This window comes from Microcaecilia unicolor, chromosome 9 (genome assembly GCF_901765095.1).
Source record: "Microcaecilia unicolor chromosome 9, aMicUni1.1, whole genome shotgun sequence".
NCBI classification, from domain to species: domain Eukaryota; kingdom Metazoa; phylum Chordata; class Amphibia; order Gymnophiona; family Siphonopidae; genus Microcaecilia; species Microcaecilia unicolor.
In genome coordinates this window covers 115,462,060-115,485,675 of record NC_044039.1, presented here as the reverse complement: position 1 = coordinate 115,485,675, position 23,616 = coordinate 115,462,060, and the positions used below count along the sequence as shown (strand labels likewise).

At 40.0% G+C, this 23,616-nt stretch overlaps 1 protein-coding gene across 2 annotated transcripts in view; it reads left to right on the top strand.

Moving 5' to 3' along the window:
* NUBPL (nucleotide binding protein like) overlaps positions 1 to 23,616 on the top strand; it is a 149,709-nt gene that overhangs the window by 33,967 nt on the left and 92,126 nt on the right. For both annotated transcript variants that reach the window (XM_030214497.1, XM_030214496.1), the window contains exons 5-6: positions 12,637 to 12,676; positions 14,000 to 14,090. In XM_030214497.1, coding sequence (XP_030070357.1) covers positions 12,637 to 12,676; positions 14,000 to 14,090 — 131 coding nt within the window. The remainder of the gene's footprint in view (positions 1 to 12,636; positions 12,677 to 13,999; positions 14,091 to 23,616) is intronic.

The window sequence follows — 23,616 nt, the reverse complement described above, 5'->3', positions numbered from 1 at the left end:
TTTTTATACCATTGTGACTGGTATAAATTGGCTTCCTCAAATTGGCTGACATACAAGTTAGCCACACTCGGGGCAGCTGCTGTACCCATGGCTACTCCTTTCTTCTGTAAGTAAAACGTATGATCAAATTCAAAGTAGTTGTTCTTCAATACCAACGATGCAAAAGCCATTAATAAGTCAATGGAAATTCTGTCCTCTGGTGTGTGGTCCATGAGGGTCTTCCGCACTATATTCAAAGCGGCCTCCTGTGGAATGTTAGAATATAAAGCTTCAATATCCAACGTTACAAGAAGGACTGTTGGGGACACATAATCCATAGCTTCAACATACCGCAAAAAATGAGCGGTATCCTGTATGTACGATTTAGCTAACTTCACTTGTGGTTGAAGAAAATGGTCCAGCATTTTAGACAAAGGTTCCAAAATGGTGCCTGTAAGGGATACAATTGGGCGTCCCGGAGGTTGATTTAAACTTTTATGCACTTTAGGCACCGTATAAAACACCGGAGTCCGTGGGTCACAAGGTTGTAAAAATCTAGCCTCAGCCTTTGTTAACATTGCTTGTTGGACTGCTTTCTCTACCACTTTCGAAATGACCGCTAGTAAAGTCTCTTTTGGATCAGTTGGTAACACTTGATAAGACTCCGAGTCCAGAAGCTGACGGCAAACTTCTTGGACATAAGAGTGTTTATTTTGAATTACTATCGAGCCACCTTTGTCCGCCGGGCGGATAATAATATCTGGATCTGTAGCTAATTCCTGTAAAGCTCCCCGTTCCTCCCGGGTGGTGTTTACAAAACGCTTATTCCCTATGGTCTTCCCCTCTTGTGCTAATTCCAGTTGTTCAAGATCCCGCATTACGAGTGCTTTAAACATAGCTATGTGGGGGTCCATAGGTCCAGGAGGGACCCAACGTGATTTAGGGCGAAAAATGGAAATGTCTCTGTTGGTGCCAGTGCCCTGGGAGAAGAATAATTTTCCGTAATTTACAAGTCAAATTATTCTTCTCCCAGGGCACTGGCACCAACAGAGACATTTCCATTTTTCGCCCTAAATCACGTTGGGTCCCTCCTGGACCTATGGACCCCCACATAGCTATGTTTAAAGCACTCGTAATGCGGGATCTTGAACAACTGGAATTAGCACAAGAGGGGAAGACCATAGGGAATAAGCGTTTTGTAAACACCACTCGGGAGGAACGGGGAGCTTTACAGGAATTAGCTACAGATCCAGATATTATTATCCGCCCGGCGGACAAAGGTGGCTTGATAGTAATTCAAAATAAACACTCTTATGTCCAAGAAGTTTGCCGTCAGCTTCTGGACTCGGAGTCTTATCAAGTGTTACCAACTGATTCAAAAGAGACTTTACAAGCGGTCATTTCGGAAGTGGTAGAGAAAGCAGTCCAACAAGCAATGTTAACAAAGGCTGAGGCTAGATTTTTACAACCTCGTGACCCACGGACTCCGGTGTTTTATACGGTGCCTAAAGTGCCTAAAAGTTTAAATCAACCTCCGGGACGCCCAATTGTATCCCTTACAGGCACCATTTTGGAACCTTTGTCTAAAATGCTGGACCATTTTCTTCAACCACAAGTGAAGTTAGCTAAATCGTACATACAGGATACCGCTCATTTTTTGCGGTATGTTGAAGCTATGGATTATGTGTCCCCAACAGTCCTTCTTGTAACGTTGGATATTGAAGCTTTATATTCTAACATTCCACAGGAGGCCGCTTTGAATATAGTGCGGAAGACCCTCATGGACCACACACCAGAGGACAGAATTTCCATTGACTTATTAATGGCTTTTGCATCGTTGGTATTGAAGAACAACTACTTTGAATTTGATCATACGTTTTACTTACAGAAGAAAGGAGTAGCCATGGGTACAGCAGCTGCCCCGAGTGTGGCTAACTTGTATGTCAGCCAATTTGAGGAAGCCAATTTATACCAGTCACAATGGTATAAAAATAACATTAGAAATTGGCTTCGCTTCATTGATGATGTATTTTTTCTTTTGGAAGGTACGGAAGATCAACTACAGTTATTTTTACAATGGTTAAATAACAGAGATAAAAATTTGAAATTTACGGTAAACAGCAGTACCATTAATATATCATTTTTGGATACGTGGATATACAAGGCAGGGGGCAAATTACATGCAACAGTGTACCATAAACCCACCAACCGCAATACTTTGTTATCTTGGAATAGTCATCATCCACATAAATTGAAGTGGTCTCTTCCAATAGGACAGTTTTTACGCCTCCGTCGAATTTGTTCCACAGATGAAGCGTTTAAAGTTCAAGTCTCGATTCTTATGTCAAAATTGCAAATGCGAGGTTACACCCATAAGTGCATCCAACAGGCATATAAAAGAGCTTGGTATGCCCAGCGTTCATTATTGTTATTAAATAAAGAGAAGGACAAGGAACAAATGGAAAAAACAGTTTGTGTTCTAGGTTTTTCTACCCTGGCTTCTGAGGTATCTCATTTAATTTTTAAACATTGGCAAGTGCTCACTTTTCATCCAGTGTTCCAGGAACAACCTTGCATTGCTTATACCAGGGGTAGAAACCTCAGAGACCAGTTAGTGCATACACATTTTCCCCCGCGGCTCCCAATAAAGGGAACAGGATGCCACCGACCGTGCGGTCAATGTCAGTTTTGTACAATGACCAGCACGATGACTCAATGGTTCTATGCTAGTACTCAACACATGTACAATATGGAACAACAGACTACTTGTCTTTCATCCTATGTGGTATATATTATATATTGTCCATGTTCCCTATATTATGTAGGGCGCACGATTAGAACTATGAGAGTACGGCTGATTGAACATAAAAGCAGGCTGAACACAAAAACGCTATCGGCTCCTCTAGTACCGCACTGTTTGCAACATCACCATATATTTACGGACCTTAGATGGTTCATAATAGAACAGGTTTCAGAATCTAGAGGAGGACGGGATCGCACTACAGCCCTGATTAGGAGAGAACAGTGGTGGATACATAAGTTACACACAACTAACCCTCATGGGTTGAACGAATCGGTGGAATGGAATTCTATGATTTAATCCACTTTTTCCTTTTTTCCTTTTTTCTTTGTTTTATACTTTTTTCAATTTACAACATGAAGACATCACTATCATTAATGTGTAGTTGAACTTACATATGAATTGGGAAATATGTATATTTTCTGCATATAATTATCTCTTCTTCCTGAAAAAATGTTTTGTTAAGGGCATTGAAGTGAACGTATTAACTAGCGCCAGATTTTTGCTCTTACTTCCTTTACAGAGACGTCACTATGATGCGTCATCATTTTACAGCCTTCAAATAGCGCCTTCTAAGAACATTCGAGTGCAGTATGGTTTTCGGATGTCTGCGCTCATATACTGTTGTGAATCTAAGGCGGTTTTTAACCCGAGTCCCTGATGCAAGTTTTGAAACCTGCGGCGTCGGGCGTAATTTAGGGGAAGCCTAAGTGGATTACAACAGCGAGAGACACGGACTAGAACTCAAGATAAGTTTTTTACGAGTTCTTTATTTATAACACGTATATAATTTTGGCACTTTTTGAATTTGTTTGTCACAGCATTATAAACAGCACTAATAGTTAATTGAGGGAAGACCCTATGAAGAGATGCTGAGCCACTAGGCAGAAATTTATGAGGTTGCCTTTTAGTGGTATCGTCCGAGGGTTCCCAAAAACGAGTTAATTTATACATGTATTGAAACAAGATACACGGATGTTTGGGTTTTGCAATAATTAAGGCAAATTTATTCCCTGCAAAGTAGGCTGTGGACATTCACATAGTTCTTATCTTTGGATATGTGAAGAGTATTTAAGTCACCAAAGAGTTTCGTGCATGAAGGAGATCTGAAGTGGTTTCGGGCTTAACATAGTAACATAGTAGATGACAGCAGAAAAAGACCCGCACGGTCCATCCAGTCTGCCCAAGAAATGTGCCACTTTTTTTGTGTATACCTTACCTAGATTTGTACCTGTGGACCTTTGGTCTTTCCCAATATGGCAATACTTACGTACTTATTTGTGTTACCCCTGTGTGTTTGTCTGACCTGGAGGAGACGTTTCATAATGCTTTAAAAACGTATTTGTTTTAAAGGTTTGTACTGGATAACATCTGAAGAGGGATATATTCATGTTTGTTTTTATTGTAATTCCTGTTACGTCCAGTTTTTTTTTATTATATGTAAATCTCACCGAACTCTTTTGGGTATGTTGGCGATTCATAAGAAATAAAGTAAAGAAGGGGGTGGTTTGAATGAAGTAGTTCCCAAACCTACTGGTGATTTTTCAAAGAATAATACAAATATGATAATATATCTATCCATTAGATGTCAGTGTTAACAGATTTCAAAGGGTGGATTTTACAGTTTAAGCACAGGGTGCCACTGTCCTAAAGCAAGAAGTACTTATGCACTTTTCCACCTCTAAGTGGCAGTATACATCGCAAACTACACTAATCGGTGACTAGGGACCAAATTCTATAAATGGTGCGGAAACATCCGCACTAAGCTCTATTTTATAAATGGTGCTCAAAGTTAGGTACCATTTATAGAATAGCGCTTAGCACTAGGACTCGTACTTAAATTTAGGTGTGAGGACTTACACCAGTTAAACACCAGTGTAAATCCTCATACCTAAATTAGATATGGATCTTATTTATTATATAACAGCATGCATAAAGATGCAGAGAAGGGTGACAAAAATGATAAAGGGGATGGGACGACTTCCCTATGAGGAAAGGCTAAAACGGCTAGGGCTATTCAGCTTGGAGAAAAAGACGGCTGAGGGGAGATATGATAGAGGTGTTGGAGGAGTGGCCTAGTGGTTAGAGCACCGGTTTTGCAATCCAGAGGTGGCCGGTTCAAATCCCACTGCTGCTCCTTGTGATCTTGGGCAAGTCACTTAACCCTCCATTGCCTCAGGTACAAACTTAGATTGTGAGCCCTCCTGGGATAGAGAAATATCCATTGTACCTGAATGTAACTCACCTTGAGCTACTACTGAAAAAGGTGTGAGCAAATCTAAATAAATAAATAAATTGCAGGAACACCCATGATCTGCCCATGACCCTCCCCTGTTCACACCCCCTTTTCAGAGCCACATGTAAATATGCATACGTAAATTTAAATTCCAGTGAGCACTAATAATTGATTATAAGGGCCCAATTATTGGCACTAATTGGCTCATTATTCAATTAAATTGGGCACGTGCCGAAATTTGCACAAGCAATTCTGAGTGTTATCTATAGAATTCGGTCACTAGCAGGCTTATTTTCGAAAGAGAAGGGTGCCCATCTTTCGACACAAATCGGGAGATGGGCGTCCTTCTCCCAGGGTCGCCCAAATGTGCATAATCGAAAGCTGATTTTGGGCGTCCTCAACTGCTTTCCATCGCAGGGATGACCAAAGTTCACGGGGGCGTGTCGGAAGCATAGCGAAGGTGGGACTGGGGCGTGCTTAACACATGGGCGTCCTTGACCAATAATGGAAAAATGAAGGGCGTCCCTGACAAGCACTTGGCCGACTTTACTTGGTCCTTTTTTTCTTGCGACCATGCCTCAAAAAGGTGCCCGAACTGACCAGATGACCACCTGAGGGAATCAGGAATGACCTCCCCTTACTCCCCCAGTGGTCACTAACCCCCCTCCCACCCTAAAAAAAGTTTTAAAATATTTTTTGCCAGCCTCAAAGGTCATACCCAGCTCCCTGATAGCAGTATGCAGGTCCCTGGAGCAGTTTTAGTGGGTACTGCAGTGCACTTCAGGCAGGCGGACCCAGGCCCATCCCCCCCTACCTGTTACATTTGTGGTGGTAAATGTGAGCCCTTCAAAACCCACCAGAAACCCACTGTACCCACATGTAGGTGCCCCCATTCACCCCTTAGGGCTATGGTAGTGTTGTACAGTTGGGGAGAGTGGGTTTTGGTTTTTTTTTTGGGGGGGGGGGGGGTGCTCAGCTCCCAAGGTAAGGGAGCCTGGGAGCAATTTGTGAAGTCCACGGCAGTGCCCCCTAGGGTGCCCGGTTGGTGTCCTGGCACGTCAGGGGGACCAGTGCACTACGAATGCTGTCTCTTCCCACGACCAATTGGCTTGGATTTGGTCATTTCTGAGATGGGTGTCCTCGGTTTCTATTATTGCTGAAAACCGGGGACAACCATCTCTAAGGTCGACCTAAATGTTAAGATTTGGGCGTCCCAGACTGTATTATCAAAACGAAAGATGGACGCCCATCTTGTTTCGATAATACGGGTTTCCCTGCCCCTTCCTGAGGACGTCCTCAGGAAAACTTGTGCGCCACGTTCGATTATGCCCCTCTAGGTGTCATCATACGTAGCAACAATTAATAAAGCTATACAGTTTATTCACCAGATTTTAGAGTAGAATTCACAACAACGGCAATGAAATATATATCTAAATCAATAAAAATCAATCCTAGTGGAAATGTTTGTACACTGGCAATCGACTGCTTATAGGCTTGGGGAGCGGTGGTCCTGTCTGCCAACCCTGTATTCACCCTTGTCACCACATGAATCCAATTATTATTCTTGCTCTGAGGTGAAGACTGGGCTTGCTTAAACGTTCTACGTGGGGAATATAGGAGTTACTTCCCCAATAAAATGCCAAAAGATTCTACAATTTTTACATCGACAGCACATAGATATTGCCATGCTTTAAGAGACCAATCTCTCCTCAGAGGAACATTTAAAATTCTGCAAATGGTGGGTGGGATCGTTTGAGAAGGTACCTGCCACTCAGAGAAAAGTGGGTGTTTTAAACTTATTAGGAAGTCTTTGGATGTACAGGTCCATTCAATTAAGAAGGACCCTGAGGGTAGATTTGTTATAGCCTATATAACAATTTATAATCAACCCCTCCTTCTGTGTAATGTGTATGTCCGAAATTCCTGTGATAAATCATTCTTTGCCAGGCTCCTGAATATTCTTCTGCCTCACATGGATAAGCATAATTATTGGTGGGGAGTTTAACACAGTATATGATCCTGTAATGGGTCGTTTGCATCTGACGGGGGATCAACGTATTTGTCCTTCTTGGGGTATTCCTCTCCTCTGCTACACACTGGGTTTGGTGGACACCTGGAGACTGTTTCATACGAGTGGTAAGGATTTTACACACCTATCCAGAGCCCACTCCTATCAGGCACGTCTTAACTATATCCTGATTCACAGTCATTTTTTCCCTGAATTACATAAAAACCGTTGAACCTTAAAAAAAAATGAATCCTAGAGAGATAGGGCTGTAGCAGCATGATGGAAAAATGATGCAGAGCATGCCTCATGGAAATATTTCCAACCTTTTGGTTTATGTGTGTGTCTATGTGGACATGTCTGAATCTTTGTTGGCCCTTTGTATGTCTTTATGTATGTAAATCTTTAACCTCTATTTCTGTGTGTCAGTGTTTTTATGCTGCAGTTGCTGGAACTGCCTCTCCCAAAGAAGTGCTGTTTTTGTGGGAGCTTTATTTGTCTAGAACTCCCAGTCCGAGCTGGCCTGTTTTCAAATTTGTGTCTTGACATGGCTTTCCTCCTACTCCAAATTTTGTCACGTTCAATTAAGATTTAGGAGACTTATTTTGCTCCCAAGTGGACAGACAGTCTTATTTCCAAGTTTATTCAGCATTTGCTATACCGCATATCATAAAAGAAATAAGTGGTTTACAATCCTAATAAAAGAGGAGTGGTGAGAGAGGAAGAAGGAAAAAGAAAAGATTATGGAGGGGAGAAAAACAGAACTACAAAAAGGAAAGGAAAGGTGGGGTAGCAGAGAGGAACAGATAAGGGTAAGAGATGCAACTAGAAGAAAAGAAGGAATGACTATGAGATGCTGTTGGGATGACCGAAAAGAGCCTGTATTGGAGAGTTGGATGTCAAAAAACGTGCCAGAGGGAGAGCCGGTATTCATTATTTTAAATACCAGAAGGAGTGTTTTATCCTGTGTAGCATCGGCAGCCAGTGTGCAGCCCTTAATAGAGGCGTAAGATGATCAAATGTTTTTGTTCCAGTGATCAGTTTAATGAAGGTATTCTGGAGTAGTTGAATGCAGTATATATCCTTCTGCCTTAGACCCTTGTATAATGAATCGCAGTAATCTATTTGGGAGAGAATGGACTAATATCTGAAGTGTAGGAGAGTGAAAGAGTGCTCTAATTGATCAAATCAGGCGTAGTTTAAAAAATAACGCTAAGTCAGGAGAGAAATCTGTGGTTGAAAGCTAAGGAAGTGGTCAAGCAAAACACGAAGGAGTTTTAATGAGGGGGCCAGTGGAACCTGTACAATGTGGAGTAGGAGTGGAATAGTAAGAGTCGTACTAGGCAGGTTAGTGAATAGGAGGGTTGGAAAGAATAAAAGTAATCCTATATAATAAAACTCACCCTCAACGTTCTGAGGACACTGACGTCACTGTCAGGTCCTCTGGGCACTTCCTTCCAGTTCGAAGGGTTCGTGGTGGTGAAGCCACCAAAAACACTGTGTTGGGGCCCCGCCCTCGCGTCAAACGTGATGACGTCGAGGGCTGAGCAATGGCGTCAGTGGCTTCACAACCAATGACTCAGCAGATTGAAGGTGGCGTGCCGAGGTCCGCAACAATGGCGGTCAGTGCCTTCAGAACGCTGAAGGGGTGAGTAGGGAGGGGGGGAGGTTCGGAAGGAAAACCGTGCTAGTGCCCGTTTCATTTGTGCAAGAAACGGGCATGTTTTACTAGTTGTGAATAAGAAATCAAATAGTCTTAAGTGCATAAATCTTTCCACTCCTTGACTGAGTACTTGGTGGAAGCCACTTTTAAAACAGTCATGAATCATTTAGGATAAGCATCTACCAACTTTGAAGTGGAGGAGTGGTGTAATGGTTAGTGACCTGGGGAACTGGGTTCGATTCCCACCACTGCCCAATGGTTGAGCTCCTTGTGTCCCTGGGCAAGTCACATAAACCTCCATTTCTCCAGGTAGAAATAACCTTAGGTTCTGAGCCCATTAGAGACAGAAAAGTACCTGCAAAAATAGAATAGGTAAACTGCTTTGACTGTATCTACAGAAAGGCAGTATATCAAGTGTTGAATAAGCATAAACTTTGCAGAACAGAATGGTACCATTCTTGCCAGTTCTTCTTGGCAGGAGAGCTTACATTTTTCAAATTGGCTGAAGGTCTTTTGGTTTAGTATTTGATTCGAGTCTGGCTTTTTAGTGGACCAATCAAGGATATGTACATTCTTGTTGCTGAGCAACTCCACTGTTACTTTTGGTTTGTGCATAGAATCATTGCTGTGCTGAAAGGCAAATGTTCTCCGAAGGCAAAGGTCTGTGGCAGTCTGGAAAACAATTTCGTCACTGATCTATTTGTACTTTGCACCATCTGTCTTTTCTCTCTATCTCCTTAAGCATCCCTACAACACAATGCTGCAACCATCATGCTGTACTTTAGGCTTGGTGTTAGGGTGATTATGTTCTGTTTGTTTCTTCCACCACACGTGTTACTTTGCAGAGACCAAAAAATTATACCTTGGCCTCATCAGATCAGAAACCTTCCTCCTTGTAGCTCCTTGTAGCTTTTCTTCCAATTTGATCTTTGAATAAGTTTATCCTGAAATTATTTTGGAAGCTCTGTGTTTGGTATGTTTAGACCTTTGTTTCATATTCATTTCATAGAAGAGAAACAGCTCGGTTCTTCATTCAGTACCATTTGAACCAGCTCAACTACTGTGACTGAACACTGGTGGGCTCGTTTTAACTTATTATGGGCCTTGTTGAAGCAATTTTTGAAATGAAGCTAATTTGGGTTTGCTGTGACAATGATGTGAATGATGTCTGCAATCAAGACTCTTGATTTCTTATTCATAATTACTTTTTTGAATATTTCTGTAATTGTTCTTTCTCATGCTTCACTGATCAACACAACGTTCTCTACATTTTCAATCTCTCTCTTCAATGCATTTAAAATTCTATATTTTAGGCAGCAGAATTTAAAAGTAAAACATTGTAGGAACATAAAAGATACCACCCTAAAAGAGACCAGTGATCCACTCAGTCCAGCATCTTGTCTAGGTCACTAGGAAGAACCCAGAGGTCCCAACAGGAAACTCATTCCCTATTTACTCCCAGAAATAAGCAATGAAGACACCCAAACCTATCTGTCAATTGTTCAAGAATCTGTCCTGTAGAAACATGACAAATCTTTTGGCTACATTTCTAAAAGATACATTGGCTACTACTATAGGTACAGAAGTGAGTTGGCTACATTAATGGCTGCAAGATATGACAAATAGCCAGTAAATTAGAAACTGTTGAAAATATGGTTAAATCTAGACAAAAAAATATCTAAAAGTGTTGTGACAGTATAGTTTTCACTAGCCAATGTAACTGAGTTAAAAATAACAGCTCTGTCAGTAAAGCACTGGCAAGCAACTTCATGACGACTTCTCTGCAATAATGCATCTGTAGTACTCTTTCTGTTATTGGTGCTTATTGAGTTGAGATTGTTCAGTTTTTATGATTATAAAAATATAAGAACCAGCCTAGTGTCTCAATGACAGTATTGTGCAGCGTCATGCAACTGACTTAAGGTAGGTTCCCAGGCCGTAGTTCCACTTTCGAAGCTGCCCTTAATGCACAGACAACTTATGCTGTCCCCAGTGGATTTCCTAGCCATCACTCTTTGGAATCAGGGCCCATGATTGCATGTTCTTGAAAGAGCTGCTGTACTTGGCCATCAGCTAAGGATGTTTATTGAAGCGGCTTGAGCTACAGTAAATATGAAGGAATATACAAATAGGGGCAGAAAAAGCATTATAACGTCAGCTTTATGGGTACCGGAATGCGGAGTTCCCCAAGGATCTCCACTCTCCCCGACCCTCTTCAACTTAATGATGACACCCCTGGCCAAGATGCTATCCAGTCAAGGCCTTAATCCATACATATATGCAGATGATGCCACGATCTACATCCCGCTCAAATATAATCTAAGAGAAATTATGGACGACATCAATCGCAGCTTCCAAATTATGCATTCATGGGCGGATGCTTTTCAATTAAAACTCAACGCTGAAAAAACACAATGTCTTATACTTACATCACAATATAACACAAGTAAATTCTCCTCCATTACCACATCAAACTTTTCCCTTCCTATCTCAGACACCCTGAAGATTCTTGGAGTTACCATTGATCGAAATCTCACACTTGAAAGCCATGTGAAGAATACAATTAAGAAGATGTTTCTGTCAATGTGGAAACTTAAGAGATTAAAACCTTTCTTCCGAAGAGGTATCTTTCGCAACCTGGTACAATCGATGCTGCTAAGTCATCTAGACTATTGCAATGCGCTTTATGCTGGTTGTAAAGAGCATATCATCTTCAGACAGCTCAGAACACCACAGCTAGACTAATATTTAGAAAGACAAAATACGAAAGTGCTAAACCCCTAAGAGAGAGGCTGCATTGGCTTCCAGTTAAAGAACGTATTGTGTTTAAAGTGTGCAATCTGGTTCATAAGGTTATTCATGGAAATGCTCCGACCTACATGTCAGACCTTATTGATCTCCCACCCACAAACGCTAAAAGATCAGCACGCACATTCCTGGGACTTCACTTCCCTAGTTGTAAAGGTCTAAAATACAAGCTAGTACATGCGTCTAGCTTTTCCTACATTGGCACGCAGATGTGGAATGCATTGCCACTTGATCTGAAGACTATTTACGACCTTATCAACTTTTGAAAATCATTAAAGGCTTACCTTTGCAACAAGACTTACCATAATAATCAGTAATAGTATTTCTAACACACCACTAGTCACTTGATATTCTGACTGTTTTCTTGTTTACTGAATTGATTATGTCCACTATGTTACACTTGTTTTGTGTGTAATTAATTGTGTATCTACTCTTGAATGACTTTTGACATGATGTAATATTGTAAGCCACATTGAGCCTGCAAATAGGTGGGGAAATGTGGGATACAAATGCAACAAATAAATAAATTATATACATTGTAGCCCTAAATAGAATCCTTCTTCAAAACTAGTCACTATTCCATCAACAATAGTAAGTTTATTAATAGCTTTATAGTAAATTTGTTGATTTGCTTTCTCTTCCTTAAAGAGGTTTAGTATGATTTGAGATTTGGCTTTTTCTCATTGTTCAAGCTATGTGTAAATGTTCTCGTTTGATCATACAGAGAAATAATGTCTTGCACATCACCAGAAAAAGTCTGTTGCATGCATATGTTTGATCCAAGGCCTAATAAAAATGTTTTAATAAATGGCTAGCTTGTGATGTTCCTTTCCATTTTCTTAACACCTTTCAAGCCCTATGTGATGTTATATGTATAAACTCATACTAGTTTTGATGCTGGCTGAAGATTACTATGGTATATCTAATAACATTTTATGGAACTTATCAATAGGCATAATGCAAGTTAAAAAACAAAACACCAGTATGTAATTCTGCATATTTTACTGTGGCTCCCCAAAATTGTTGTGGAAATGTACATTTCCAAAGTTATTTAATTAAAAAATGGTAGAAAAAGTTTTTAAAAACACCACCAACAATTAACAAGTGTTATTTTTAAAATACAACAATATATTTTCTTTTTTTAGAGAATCTAATGAGGCCTCTAGTAAATTATGGAGTGGCATGGTAAGCATTTTTCCCTGTTTTTTTTGTATTTACATCTATATTCATTTTTTATTATAGGCCTTTGAATGATATGGCGGTAAGTTTAAAAACCATTTACACATGTAAAACAGAAGTTTATGCATAGGAATGCTTCAGTTAAAATGGCAGAGACTATATACAGGTAAAAGTGCATGCATACATTTACTCAAACTGAGTGGCAGTATTCCTGAGGATGAGATTGGATAAAAGTTAGAGTTCATGTGCATAGTTTATAAAATACAATGTACTGGATAAGAAATATATACCAAATGTGCTTTCTTTCATATAACGACCACCATCTTCACATTTGATGCAACAAATATACTCCTATATTGTTCAAATTAAATGAATTGCAATAGTGCCACTTGAGAGTATTTATACTTTCTCCCCCGAGGTTTATGCACTCATATCTTCATCGGTTCTCTTTTTCTTCTTAATTTTTCTGTTTTTCTTTTTTACGTTTATATTTAATATCCAAAACTTTGTACTCCTTAGTAAAGTGTTCTTATAAACTGATGGCTTGGGGGGCACTCGCATGCACCATGTTTTGCTGATGCTGTTTCAAGGAAACCCCCTGGATTAAATGATGGACCTCTTGTTGTTCTCATCACTCTACCATATTATTCCTCTAAAATGTTTTACCTTACATATAGCCCGATCCACCTTTCTGACTATGAGGTGTATTTTCAAAGCACTTAGACTTACAAAGGGCCCTGTTAAATAAGCTGTGCTTAAAATAGAGACACCCATTATATTCCTATGGGTGTCTCTAGTGTTAGCGATCTAAAAAGTTTCTGCGCCTTCAGCACGGCTTAGTAAATATGGCCCCTAGTTCCATAGTAGCACATGCAACTTTGTAAGTCTAAGTGCTTTGAAAATGAGGCCTTATGCTCCTTGTTTTCATCAAGATGGCAGCTAACATTACAAACACTTTCTAATATTATCACCAGACTTCTAACCCACCAATCACAGAAATTCTACTCAGATCAGCATCATCCACTCTACTTTAGCGCTGAGTGACAACGCTGAGGTTCATTTAATGTGAACAATATAGGAGTATATTGGTTGTATCAAATGTGAAGATATGGTCATTAGTTTATAAAATACATGCATAAAATAAGGTAGGAAAACTGTGCATGCCATGTATTTTCTTTTCTATGGAGAAATATTCAAAGTGAAAGTATGTGCAAACTTTCCCCTTGAAAAACTGGTATAACTTAAGTACATGCTTGCTGCACAAGTTAGGGGCTGACTAGACAAGTGGCCATATAATTATAAGTCATCTGGCTTTTTCCATTGTTTCAGCATGTCAATTGGTTTTCTGATAGAAGAGACAACACCAGTTGTGTGGAGGGGGCTCATGGTCATGTCAGCCATAGAGAAATTGCTAAGACAGGTAAAGAAAGAGATGCCGTTAACAAAAAAAGGAAAACTCATCAGGTATTGCTTAGCAAAATGAGTGAATTTTATCTGTTTCATGAATAAGACGGTCGAGAGATCATATATTTGATATACAGTGCCCATTGCATATTTAATTTATTTCTCTGAACCACTTGTAGTTCATAGTAACTGTAAGCCATTGCCCACGTGTCACAGGTTTTGTTTGTACAGTTCTTACAATCAATACATAAAACATTCCTACAATTAAGATTGCCCTTTGCTTTGGAACTGGAAAGAAATGATAGGCTGATTAGGTTGCTTCATTGCTACCTTGCTTAGTGATATTTGAATCTATCATGGTTCAGTTGGGTGCTGTACATTGTTTATTGTGGGACTTACTATACTGCCTTTGAACAAATTCAACAAGGGTTTACAGACTAAATGAAGCAGAAAGGAAAACTAAAATCTTGATAGGACAGGAAGAGAATCAGCGTCTGAGAGGTAAACAGGGTTCATTACAAAAATAAGGAAGAGAATTTGTTGTCCATTCATTGTAAATGACTTTAGGGTTTTATAAATATTTGCAGAATGCACTTACTGAGGGTTGCCAATGGAGACAGTACAGTACAAAGGAATGTGTGAGCAGTTCAGCCATACAGGATGTAAAAATTGCTCCTAGCCCATCTTCTTTCATTAGTGGTGGTGGGGGTAGTTTGAATAGGAACTAACAGGTGAGTTGCACAGATTGTAACTATAGCTTGGTCCTACCATTCACTATAAAAAGGGTGGGAATTTGTGCAGTGGATTTCATTTTTTAATTTTTTTTTAATTTTTTTATGTCCACATTTCTCATATGGATTCTGTATGTTATTGTTTATAGGACAGTCTGTAGATTTGTTTTGATGCCCCAAATCAGCCCTTGGAATAATACAAAGGGGCCCTTTTACTAAACCACTTGTAAGCATTTACCTTGGGAGTCTGTATTTGGTGCCTAGAGTTGTTCGCCCAACTTTGGGTATGTTTCCGAGATACGCGCACAAATAAATTGGATAATCAATAAGTGAGTGCTGGCCATGGCCACAGGGGCTTTTTGAAAATTTGTATGCAAAATTACAGTATACTACCAAACTGCGCCTAACTTGGGCGCTGGAATTTACAACAGGTTTCAGCAGGTGTAAATCTGGCACCTGACAGGCACAGGATCCGCGCTAAGCACTATTCTATACAAGGCACGCACCCTTTGTAGAATAGTGCTTACTGTTGAATTTTTTGTTGCCTAAGTTTATTTTAAGAGGATTTTTACTCGCTGAGCTTCATTTGAAGTTGTTTCCGAATGCATTATTGAATATAGAACCAGAGGTTTAGATTCTTCTTTTCAACTTCCACAACTTTTATATAAGGTATGCTCCTCATGTTGAATCAGACCCGTTTTTATCAAAGTGATTCTTTCTTATTATTGTTGTTTTTATTTTCATTCTCATATTTGTCAGTAAGTTACAATACATATGTTTTGTTCTGAAAGTAATTTAAGATGTCTGTTTACATGTTTCTGGTATTCTAATATGTAGCAGTCATATATCATGTTCATTTATACTATTTTTGGTCATTTATATAGTTTTTATTTTTTATATTGTTGGTAGATAATTTACTCCCCTGACGCAGGCATATTTGAATTGTGAAACACAGCTTTGTCAGGTTTATTATTATTCACAGCTGCTGAGGCTAATAAAGACAACAAATAAGAAAAAAGTGGAAAAACACAACTTCAAGAGATCAATCCGAGACAAGGGGTGAGATGCTCTCGGATTGATCTCTTGAAGTTGTGTTTTTCCACTTTTTTCTTTTTTGTTGAACTTTTGTGGAAACTTCGAACCCCTTTTTGTTTCTGAGGCTAATAAAGAATCATCTGGTTCCATCTTCTCAATTGAAGAACAGCATGAACTGGTGGTTTTGATCCTGCAGTCTTCTCTGAGGCATTTCTCTGGCCTCTCCTGTTTGGACTGTGGTGATAACAGATGCAAGTCTGATGGGTTGAGGAGCTCACTTCCTTCGACATAACACTCAAGCTCTACGGAACAAAACAGAATCGCAGTAGCCAGTCAGTCATTTAGAACTCAATGCAGTATGCAAGACTGTTCTGGATTTTCAGTCCCTCTTGGAGGACAAACCAGTCCTCATTCTTTTGGACAACATCACAGCGGTGGCTTACAGCAACAGGCAAGGTGACACAGTGTTCCTTTAATAAAGGAGGCTTGGCTTTTTTTTACAATAGGTGGAGTGTCACAACAGATTTCAGCGGTTCACATAGTGGGTATGCTGAATGTGCAAGTGGACAACCTGAGCTTGAACTCCTTGGATCCAGGAGAATGGGAACTGTCACTAGATGCCTTCCAACTTGTGGCTTAAAAGTGGAGCACGCTGATTATGGACCTCATGGTGACTCATCGCAATGTCAACATTCCTAGGTTTTTCAGCAGAAAAAGTGAGTATGGTTCAAAGGATCTGGATGCTCTTCTCCAACCATGGCTAGAGCTGGCTCTCCTTTATGTATATCCTCTGTGACTAGTGATGGACAGGGTTCTCCATCGGGGCCTTGTAATTCTAATAGTTTCAGACTGGCCCAGAAGGCCAAGGTAAGCAGATCTAGTTTGGCTGCTGGTGGATAGACTGTTCAATCTTCCCCTGAGTGAAGACATGCTCCTTCAAGGTCCAGTTCAAATGGAGGATCCGTCCCGCTTTCATTTTATGGCCTGGCTCTTGAGAGGTCAAAATTAAAGGGTTATTCTGACGATGTTAGTACATCACTTCAAGCAAAGAAGCACTCTACCTCTGTGACTTATACTTGAGTCTAGCAGGTTTTTGAGGTATGATATTCCAAAAGATCTTTGTCTTCATTTCACTCTTCTTTACCCCAAATTTTGGCATTGTTGCAGGATGGCCTGAAGAAAGGTTTGGCTTACAGTTCTCTCTGAGTTCAAGTGGCAGCCCTCGCCTGTTATCAAGGTAGAATTCTGAATTCTTCCCTAGCCTGTCATCCTGATATCGTTCATTTCTTGAGAGGAGTTAATCATTTTATCCGGCATCTGTGTCCCAAATGGAATCTTAATCTTGTGCTTCAGTCTATGCAGAAGACACCCTTTGAGCTGTTACAGAGAGCTACTCTAAAGGATCTTACACTTAAATCTGTTTTCCTTGTCACAGTCTCGTCTGTGTGCAGGGTTTCTGAGCTACAGGTGCTGCCTGTAAAGATCCATTCCTTCGTTTTTCTGAAGCGGAGGTAATGATATGCACAGTTCCTTCCTTTCTTCCTAAAGTAGTGTCTGCATTTCACCTCAATCAGCCTTTGTTTCTTCATTTAGGGAAGAGGATTATGAGAAGGACTTTCATTTGCTGCCCTTCTTGATGTTCGTTGCGTACTTCTTCAGTACTTTAAAGCTACCAATGAATTTCTCCATTGGGTCATCTTTTATTCTGTTTTCGGGTCTGAATGGGGGTAATGCAGCTTCCCAAGTGACTATTGCTCATTGGGTTAGAGGCTATAGCTTCAGCTTATCTTCTGTGTGGTAAGCAGCTTCCAGTCAGTCTCCGGGAACATTCTGCTTGGGCCATGGCGCCTTCTAGGCAGAATCTCTGTTTTTTTTCTTTTGAAGAAATATGTTGAGTGATGACGGAAAAATTATGACTTGCCTGATAATTTTCTTTTCTTTAATTGCAGCAGATGAATCCAGAGTCCTACCCTGTTTTAAGTGACCGTTTTTTAAAAATATCTATTCAGCTCTCTGTTCAGAGTTGTTGCTGCTATTTGATATTTATTCATAAATGTTTTCCATACCAGAAATTCTATTGTTCATGTTTTACCCCTGCGAGGAAGGGGAAATGTGCTTAATTTATTCCTTCTGCTTTGTTATGAGAAATATTAACTGACCAAGGAGCATACCATCCTATAAGAGTTCAGTTCAGTGCTCTCTATCTCCACTTGCTGGTAGATGATCAAAACCCACAAGTGTCTGGATTCATCTGCTGCAACTAAAGGAAAGAAAATTATCAGGTAAAACATAATTTTTCCTTCTTATCCTCTGTGGAAGGTTTTCATGATATGTGTACCATTAACACTGTCCAAATCAGTAAATTAAATAGCGTTGTTGTTTAAAAAAACAAACATATATATATATATATATATATATATATATATATATATATATATATATATATTTTTTTTTTTTTTTTCACATTTGAACATTAATACCTGAATACATTGAAGTACTTACTTTTTGGAGGAAGCAAACATCATAGCATTAAGCTGCATATTTCATTTGCATGTTATAAAATTCAAATTAACTAAATATGCATGACTTTTTTAGATGCTTGGTAGATGCTAGTTTTAGTTACCAGCCAATATTAATTTCTAATAAGGTATGAATATAATATTTCAATGATAAGCAGTGAAGGTCATTGTTTGCCCTTTCTCCAAGAAATGAGTCTTCGTATATGCTGACTGTTGTCAGAGTATAATTGAAATAGAGACCTATCTAACTTCTTCTCTGTTGTATGTAGTCCTATTGTTCTTTGTTTTTTCAGTGTCTTCAGCTCCAGGCTGTTTCAAGAATGTAAGCTAAGCTAAGCAGTTGCTGGGGAATGTTTGGCAGACAATATGTTACTTTAAAGCTGAGAAGATATTATTAACCAATACTTAAACTGAGGCTGCTAAGGGTTTAACAGTTTTCTGTTTTGAAGACTTGTCTTCATTAAACTTGGTGTCATCTGCCTAGCTTCACATATCCACCATTTTAAAATAGTTCTTTAAAAATCCTGTTGTGGCATTATATAAAAATAATATACTTCTACATAGTAGCATAGTAAATGACGGCAGATAAAGACCTGTATGGTCCATCCAGTCTGCCCAACAAGATAAATTCATTTTACATGGTATGTGTTACTTTATATGTATACCCAAGTTTGATTTTCCTTGTCTTTCTCAGGGCACAGACTGTAGAAGTCTGCCCAGTACTGTTCTTGTACCAAGTTCTGAAGCTAACATCGAAGCCCCTTAAAATTACACTCCAGCCCATCCCTATCTATTTAGTCACGATCAGGGCATAGACCGTAGAAATCTGCCCAGCTCCCGTTTTGTTTCCCAATTACCAGCGTCGCCACCCAATCTCCGCTAAGATTCCATGGAACCATTCCTTCTAAACAGGATTCCTTTGTGTTTATTCCACGCATGTTTGAATTCCATTATTGTTTTCATCTCCACCACCTCACGCGGGAGGGCAATCCATATCCACCACCCTCTCCATGAAAAAATACTTCCTGACATTAGTCCTGAGTCTGCCCCCCTTCAACCTCAATTCATGTCCTCTAGTTTTACCGCCTTCCCGTCTCCAGAAAAGGTTCATTTGCGGATTAATACCTTTCAAATATTTGAATGTCTGTATCCATATCTCCCCTGTTTCTCCTTTCCTCCAAGGTATACATGTTCAGGTCAGCAAGTCTCTCCTCGTATGGTTTGCAACGCAAATCCCATACCATTTTTGTAGCTTTTCTTTGCACCGCGTCCAGTCTTTTTACATCTTTAGCAAGATACGGTCTCCAAAACTGAACACAATACTCCAAGTGGGGCCTCACCAACGACTTGTAGAGCAACACCTCCTTTCTGTTTCATAGATTTCTGTTAAGATTCAAGTCTATGTGTGTGAGATAAAACCAGGAGCTAATTGGCTTAGTGCAATAATGTAGTGCTAGTTGCTAACTTTTTAATATCTTTACTTTACATTGAACTTCTAGACCGCTTGTATCACTAGATTCAAAGCGATTTACAAAGTTAAAAATCAATAAACCAAGACAAAAACTCGGGAATTGCAATAACACCAGCAGAAACGAGTCACTAACATACAGATCTTTTAAAAAGAGTAGTCTTAAGGTGTTCCGAAAGAGAATGTAGCTATACAATTATCTAGTCTTAATGCTAGCTCTTTCCAATCTCTAGGATTTTGAAAAGCCAACAGTTGCTCAAACAAACTAAATCTTTTTATCCTCTTAGGAGAAGGAGGTGAAAAAGTGTTAATCAGTTAGTATACACAGCAATGCATTAGTGCTCACCCCGCAGCTTAATAAAAGGACCCCTAGATGGATTGTGAAAATCATTCTGTGAAATATGCTTTTTTCTAAGCCATCTGAACAGTTTTTATTAATAGCAAGAGAATCCTGGAAGTGTCTCAGACTGACTTTGTATGACAAATATAATTTCTCACTGATTTATGTTAGTGTCATGGAATGTATTATTGCTTCAAAGTGATATCCCTTTAAGTTGATTTTGGACCCCTTCTGAATTAGGTGCTTGTGATGTCTGGCAGATAGGGTTACCTGATATGTGTTAGTATTCCTTCTTTTAATTTTGTTTCTTCCTACTAAGATATTTTTCTGTACTAGTACTTGGTTTGATAGTATTATAAAAGATGGCAGATAAAGACCTGCACAGTCCATCCCCATGCCCGCCATTCTATGTGGGGACCAGCCATCCATACTTGTATTGAAATAAGTAAATATAAAACTGTCAATGAAATTTATATTTTAAGGAATTATAGATAAGGCTTCTGATTTTAGGTTTTACCTGATAAATACTGATAAAACACCTGTGATGCAAATAAATTAAAATAGGTGTTTATTGGATAAACACTGAAAAAACATCACTTTCCTTGGCGTTCTCATTCTTCCCTAGGCTTGTCTTATATCCTCTTCTCAGATATTTTTTTTTCTGTGCTGATCTTGCCTAAGTGGCACAAATGTACATATTTGATTCCACCAGAAATGGTATCCAGCAATATACCTTTAAAGAACCCCTAATTAGCTGGAGTGGAGGAGTGGCCTAGTGGTTAGGTTGGTGGACTTTGGTCCTGGGGAACTGAGGAACTGAGTTTGATTCCCACTTCAGGCACAGGCAGCTCCTTGTGACTCTGGGCAAGTCACTTAACCCTCCATTGCCCCACGTAAGCCGCATTGAGCCTGCCATGAGTGGGAAAACGCGGGGTACAAATGTAACAAAAATAAAATAAATAAAAAAAAATGAACATCTAAATGTATCAATTTATGAACACCTAAGAATAGAAGCCCTATTTATATATCAATGTTAAATGTAGATAATTGTGAACTATGCTTGTATTGCTAGTTTTCATTGTTGCATGTTGCTTCATAAGCAACAAGTCCCTATACGGAGTCCTGAAGTGGTTCTAGTGGTATGCAGTTAGAGGAAACCTCAGCACAATGTAGATTTGATAGTGAATTTGGCACATATTGAAATATTTTACTTAGCTGTACACCCTATAAAAAGAGAACCTTTAGAACCTAAGCCATGAGAATGGTTTTGTGTGTTTATTTAAGCCAGGCAACACAGAGTACAAAATCAGCAAATCATAAGAACGGGGGGTCACCTGATGATTTCCGGCAGAACGGCTCAGCTCCACTTCTATTCCCTCTAAAACCCCTGCTTGTTTATTAATATCAGGAATGAGTGACCTAAAACCTAGATCAGCAGTGAGCACTACCTTCCAGAGTTTGTTGGGTGAATCTAGGTGCTATTCTTGCCTGTTTGGCAAAGTTATGCCGATTTAAACCATTGTGGCCAGAAAAGGACAAAGCGGGATCTCCAAGAAAAGTGGTGGGGATCCAAACAGAGGTGTCCCTGCCATGTTCAGAAGACATGATACAGGTCTGTATGAGCAATCTGTCCCAAAATTGGCAAAGTTGCACACAGCAATGGAAGAGATTAGTTGCATGCCCTGCCACAAAGTCTTTAGACTTCAACAGGTGGAGACCCGCGTAGCCAACCAAGGAGGATCGTGTGAGGCTGGGGATGCTACGTTGAGTCACATAGAAGTGCAGATGAAGGTTCTGTTGGACCACATGGCGAACCAAGAAAATCGCAGGAGGCGTAAAAATATTTGCATTATAGGCCTCCTTGAAAGTGTGAAGGATGCGAATCTGGTGTATGTGGTGGAAAAATGGATCCCGCAGACCCTGGGCCTTCCTTCAAGTCTGTGTCTGGTGCAGATGGAGCGCGTGCACTGGGTTGGTTGGAGGGACAGTGAGGACAGAGCGCGAATGGTCCTTTCCCAGTTTTTGAACAATGCTGTCACAGCTAAGATTTTGGATTTGTTTAAACAGCAGTATGTTTTGGATTATAAAGGACACAAGTTGCATTTCGAAGCCTTCTCACACAAGGTAGCTGAGCAACGCAGAGTGTTAACGCCATTTTGTTCACAGTTATTTGCATGAGGCATTAAATTTGCTCTAGAGAATCCCGCTAAGGTGCGGATTGTTCACAAGAATTGCACCCTGAGCCTCACCACAGTGGAGGAGCTGCATGTCTTTTTGGCTTGCCTGCTGCCTCGTTAGAGGCCTCTTACTGCCTACTCTGGTCCCTGATTTCATTTGGTATTTGCTTAGGAGAGTGTTTAATTGTTTTGGTTATTTTTTGGTACTTTCATGGTAAGACTAAATTTTGGATGGTTGTCCGTTAATGTTGCACTGTATTATGCTTTATATTATTACCACAGAGCACCTCTGGGTGGACTTTGTAGGACCAGTGGACATGCTGCTGCCCTGTTGCAGTTCTGCCCCCCCTTCCTGTGTTGTGCAGTGGGACTTTTACATTGTTCATTGTAAATGTCCTAAAAACCTGACTGGTTGAGGTGCCTCCAGGACCAGGTTTAGGAACCACTGCCATAAGGAAAACAAGCTCCTATTTGCTATTCAGTAGCACTGCAAACTTGGCAGCAAGCTCTGCCCTGAACCATCCCAGAGGTGACATCACTGGTTTCACTCTTAAAAGCTTGCTATATTCTGTGTGGTGCACGCTGCCGGTGCATGCTTTGTCGCCCACTGAAAGATAATGACCAAGGAGCATATCATTTTGAAATCTACGAATAATCAACTAGAATTCCGAAAAAAACCTAAAAGCTCACCTGTTCAAGAAGGCATACCCCACAGTACCTGACATAAACACCGAATAATGAAATATGGCTTTTTAATCAGGAAACGGACAGTTTTCAACCCCTAAACATCATGAACACCTGGGCAGATGCATTCCGACTGAAACTGAACGCAGAAAAAACTCAATGCCTCATACTTACCTCCCAATACAACATGAAAAAATTTACCGCTATTAACACACCTAAACTAAATCTGCCAATCTCAGAAACTCTAAAAATCCTTGGAGTCACCATTGACCGCCACCTAACACTTGAGACTCACGCGAACAACACAACCAAAAAGATGTTCTACTCCATGTGGAAACTGAAAAGAATTAAACCATTCTTTCCGAGATCTGTCTTCCGTAGCCTAGTGCAATCACTCGTACTCAGTCATCTAGACTACTGCAATTCGCTATATGCAGGCTGCAAAGAACAAATACTGAGGAAACTTCAAACAGCCCAGAACACAGCAGCCAGACTCCTCTTCGGAAAACCAAAATACAAAAGTGCAAAACCTTTGCGTGAGAAATTACACTGGCTCCCACTCAAGGAACATATCACCTTTAAAGTATG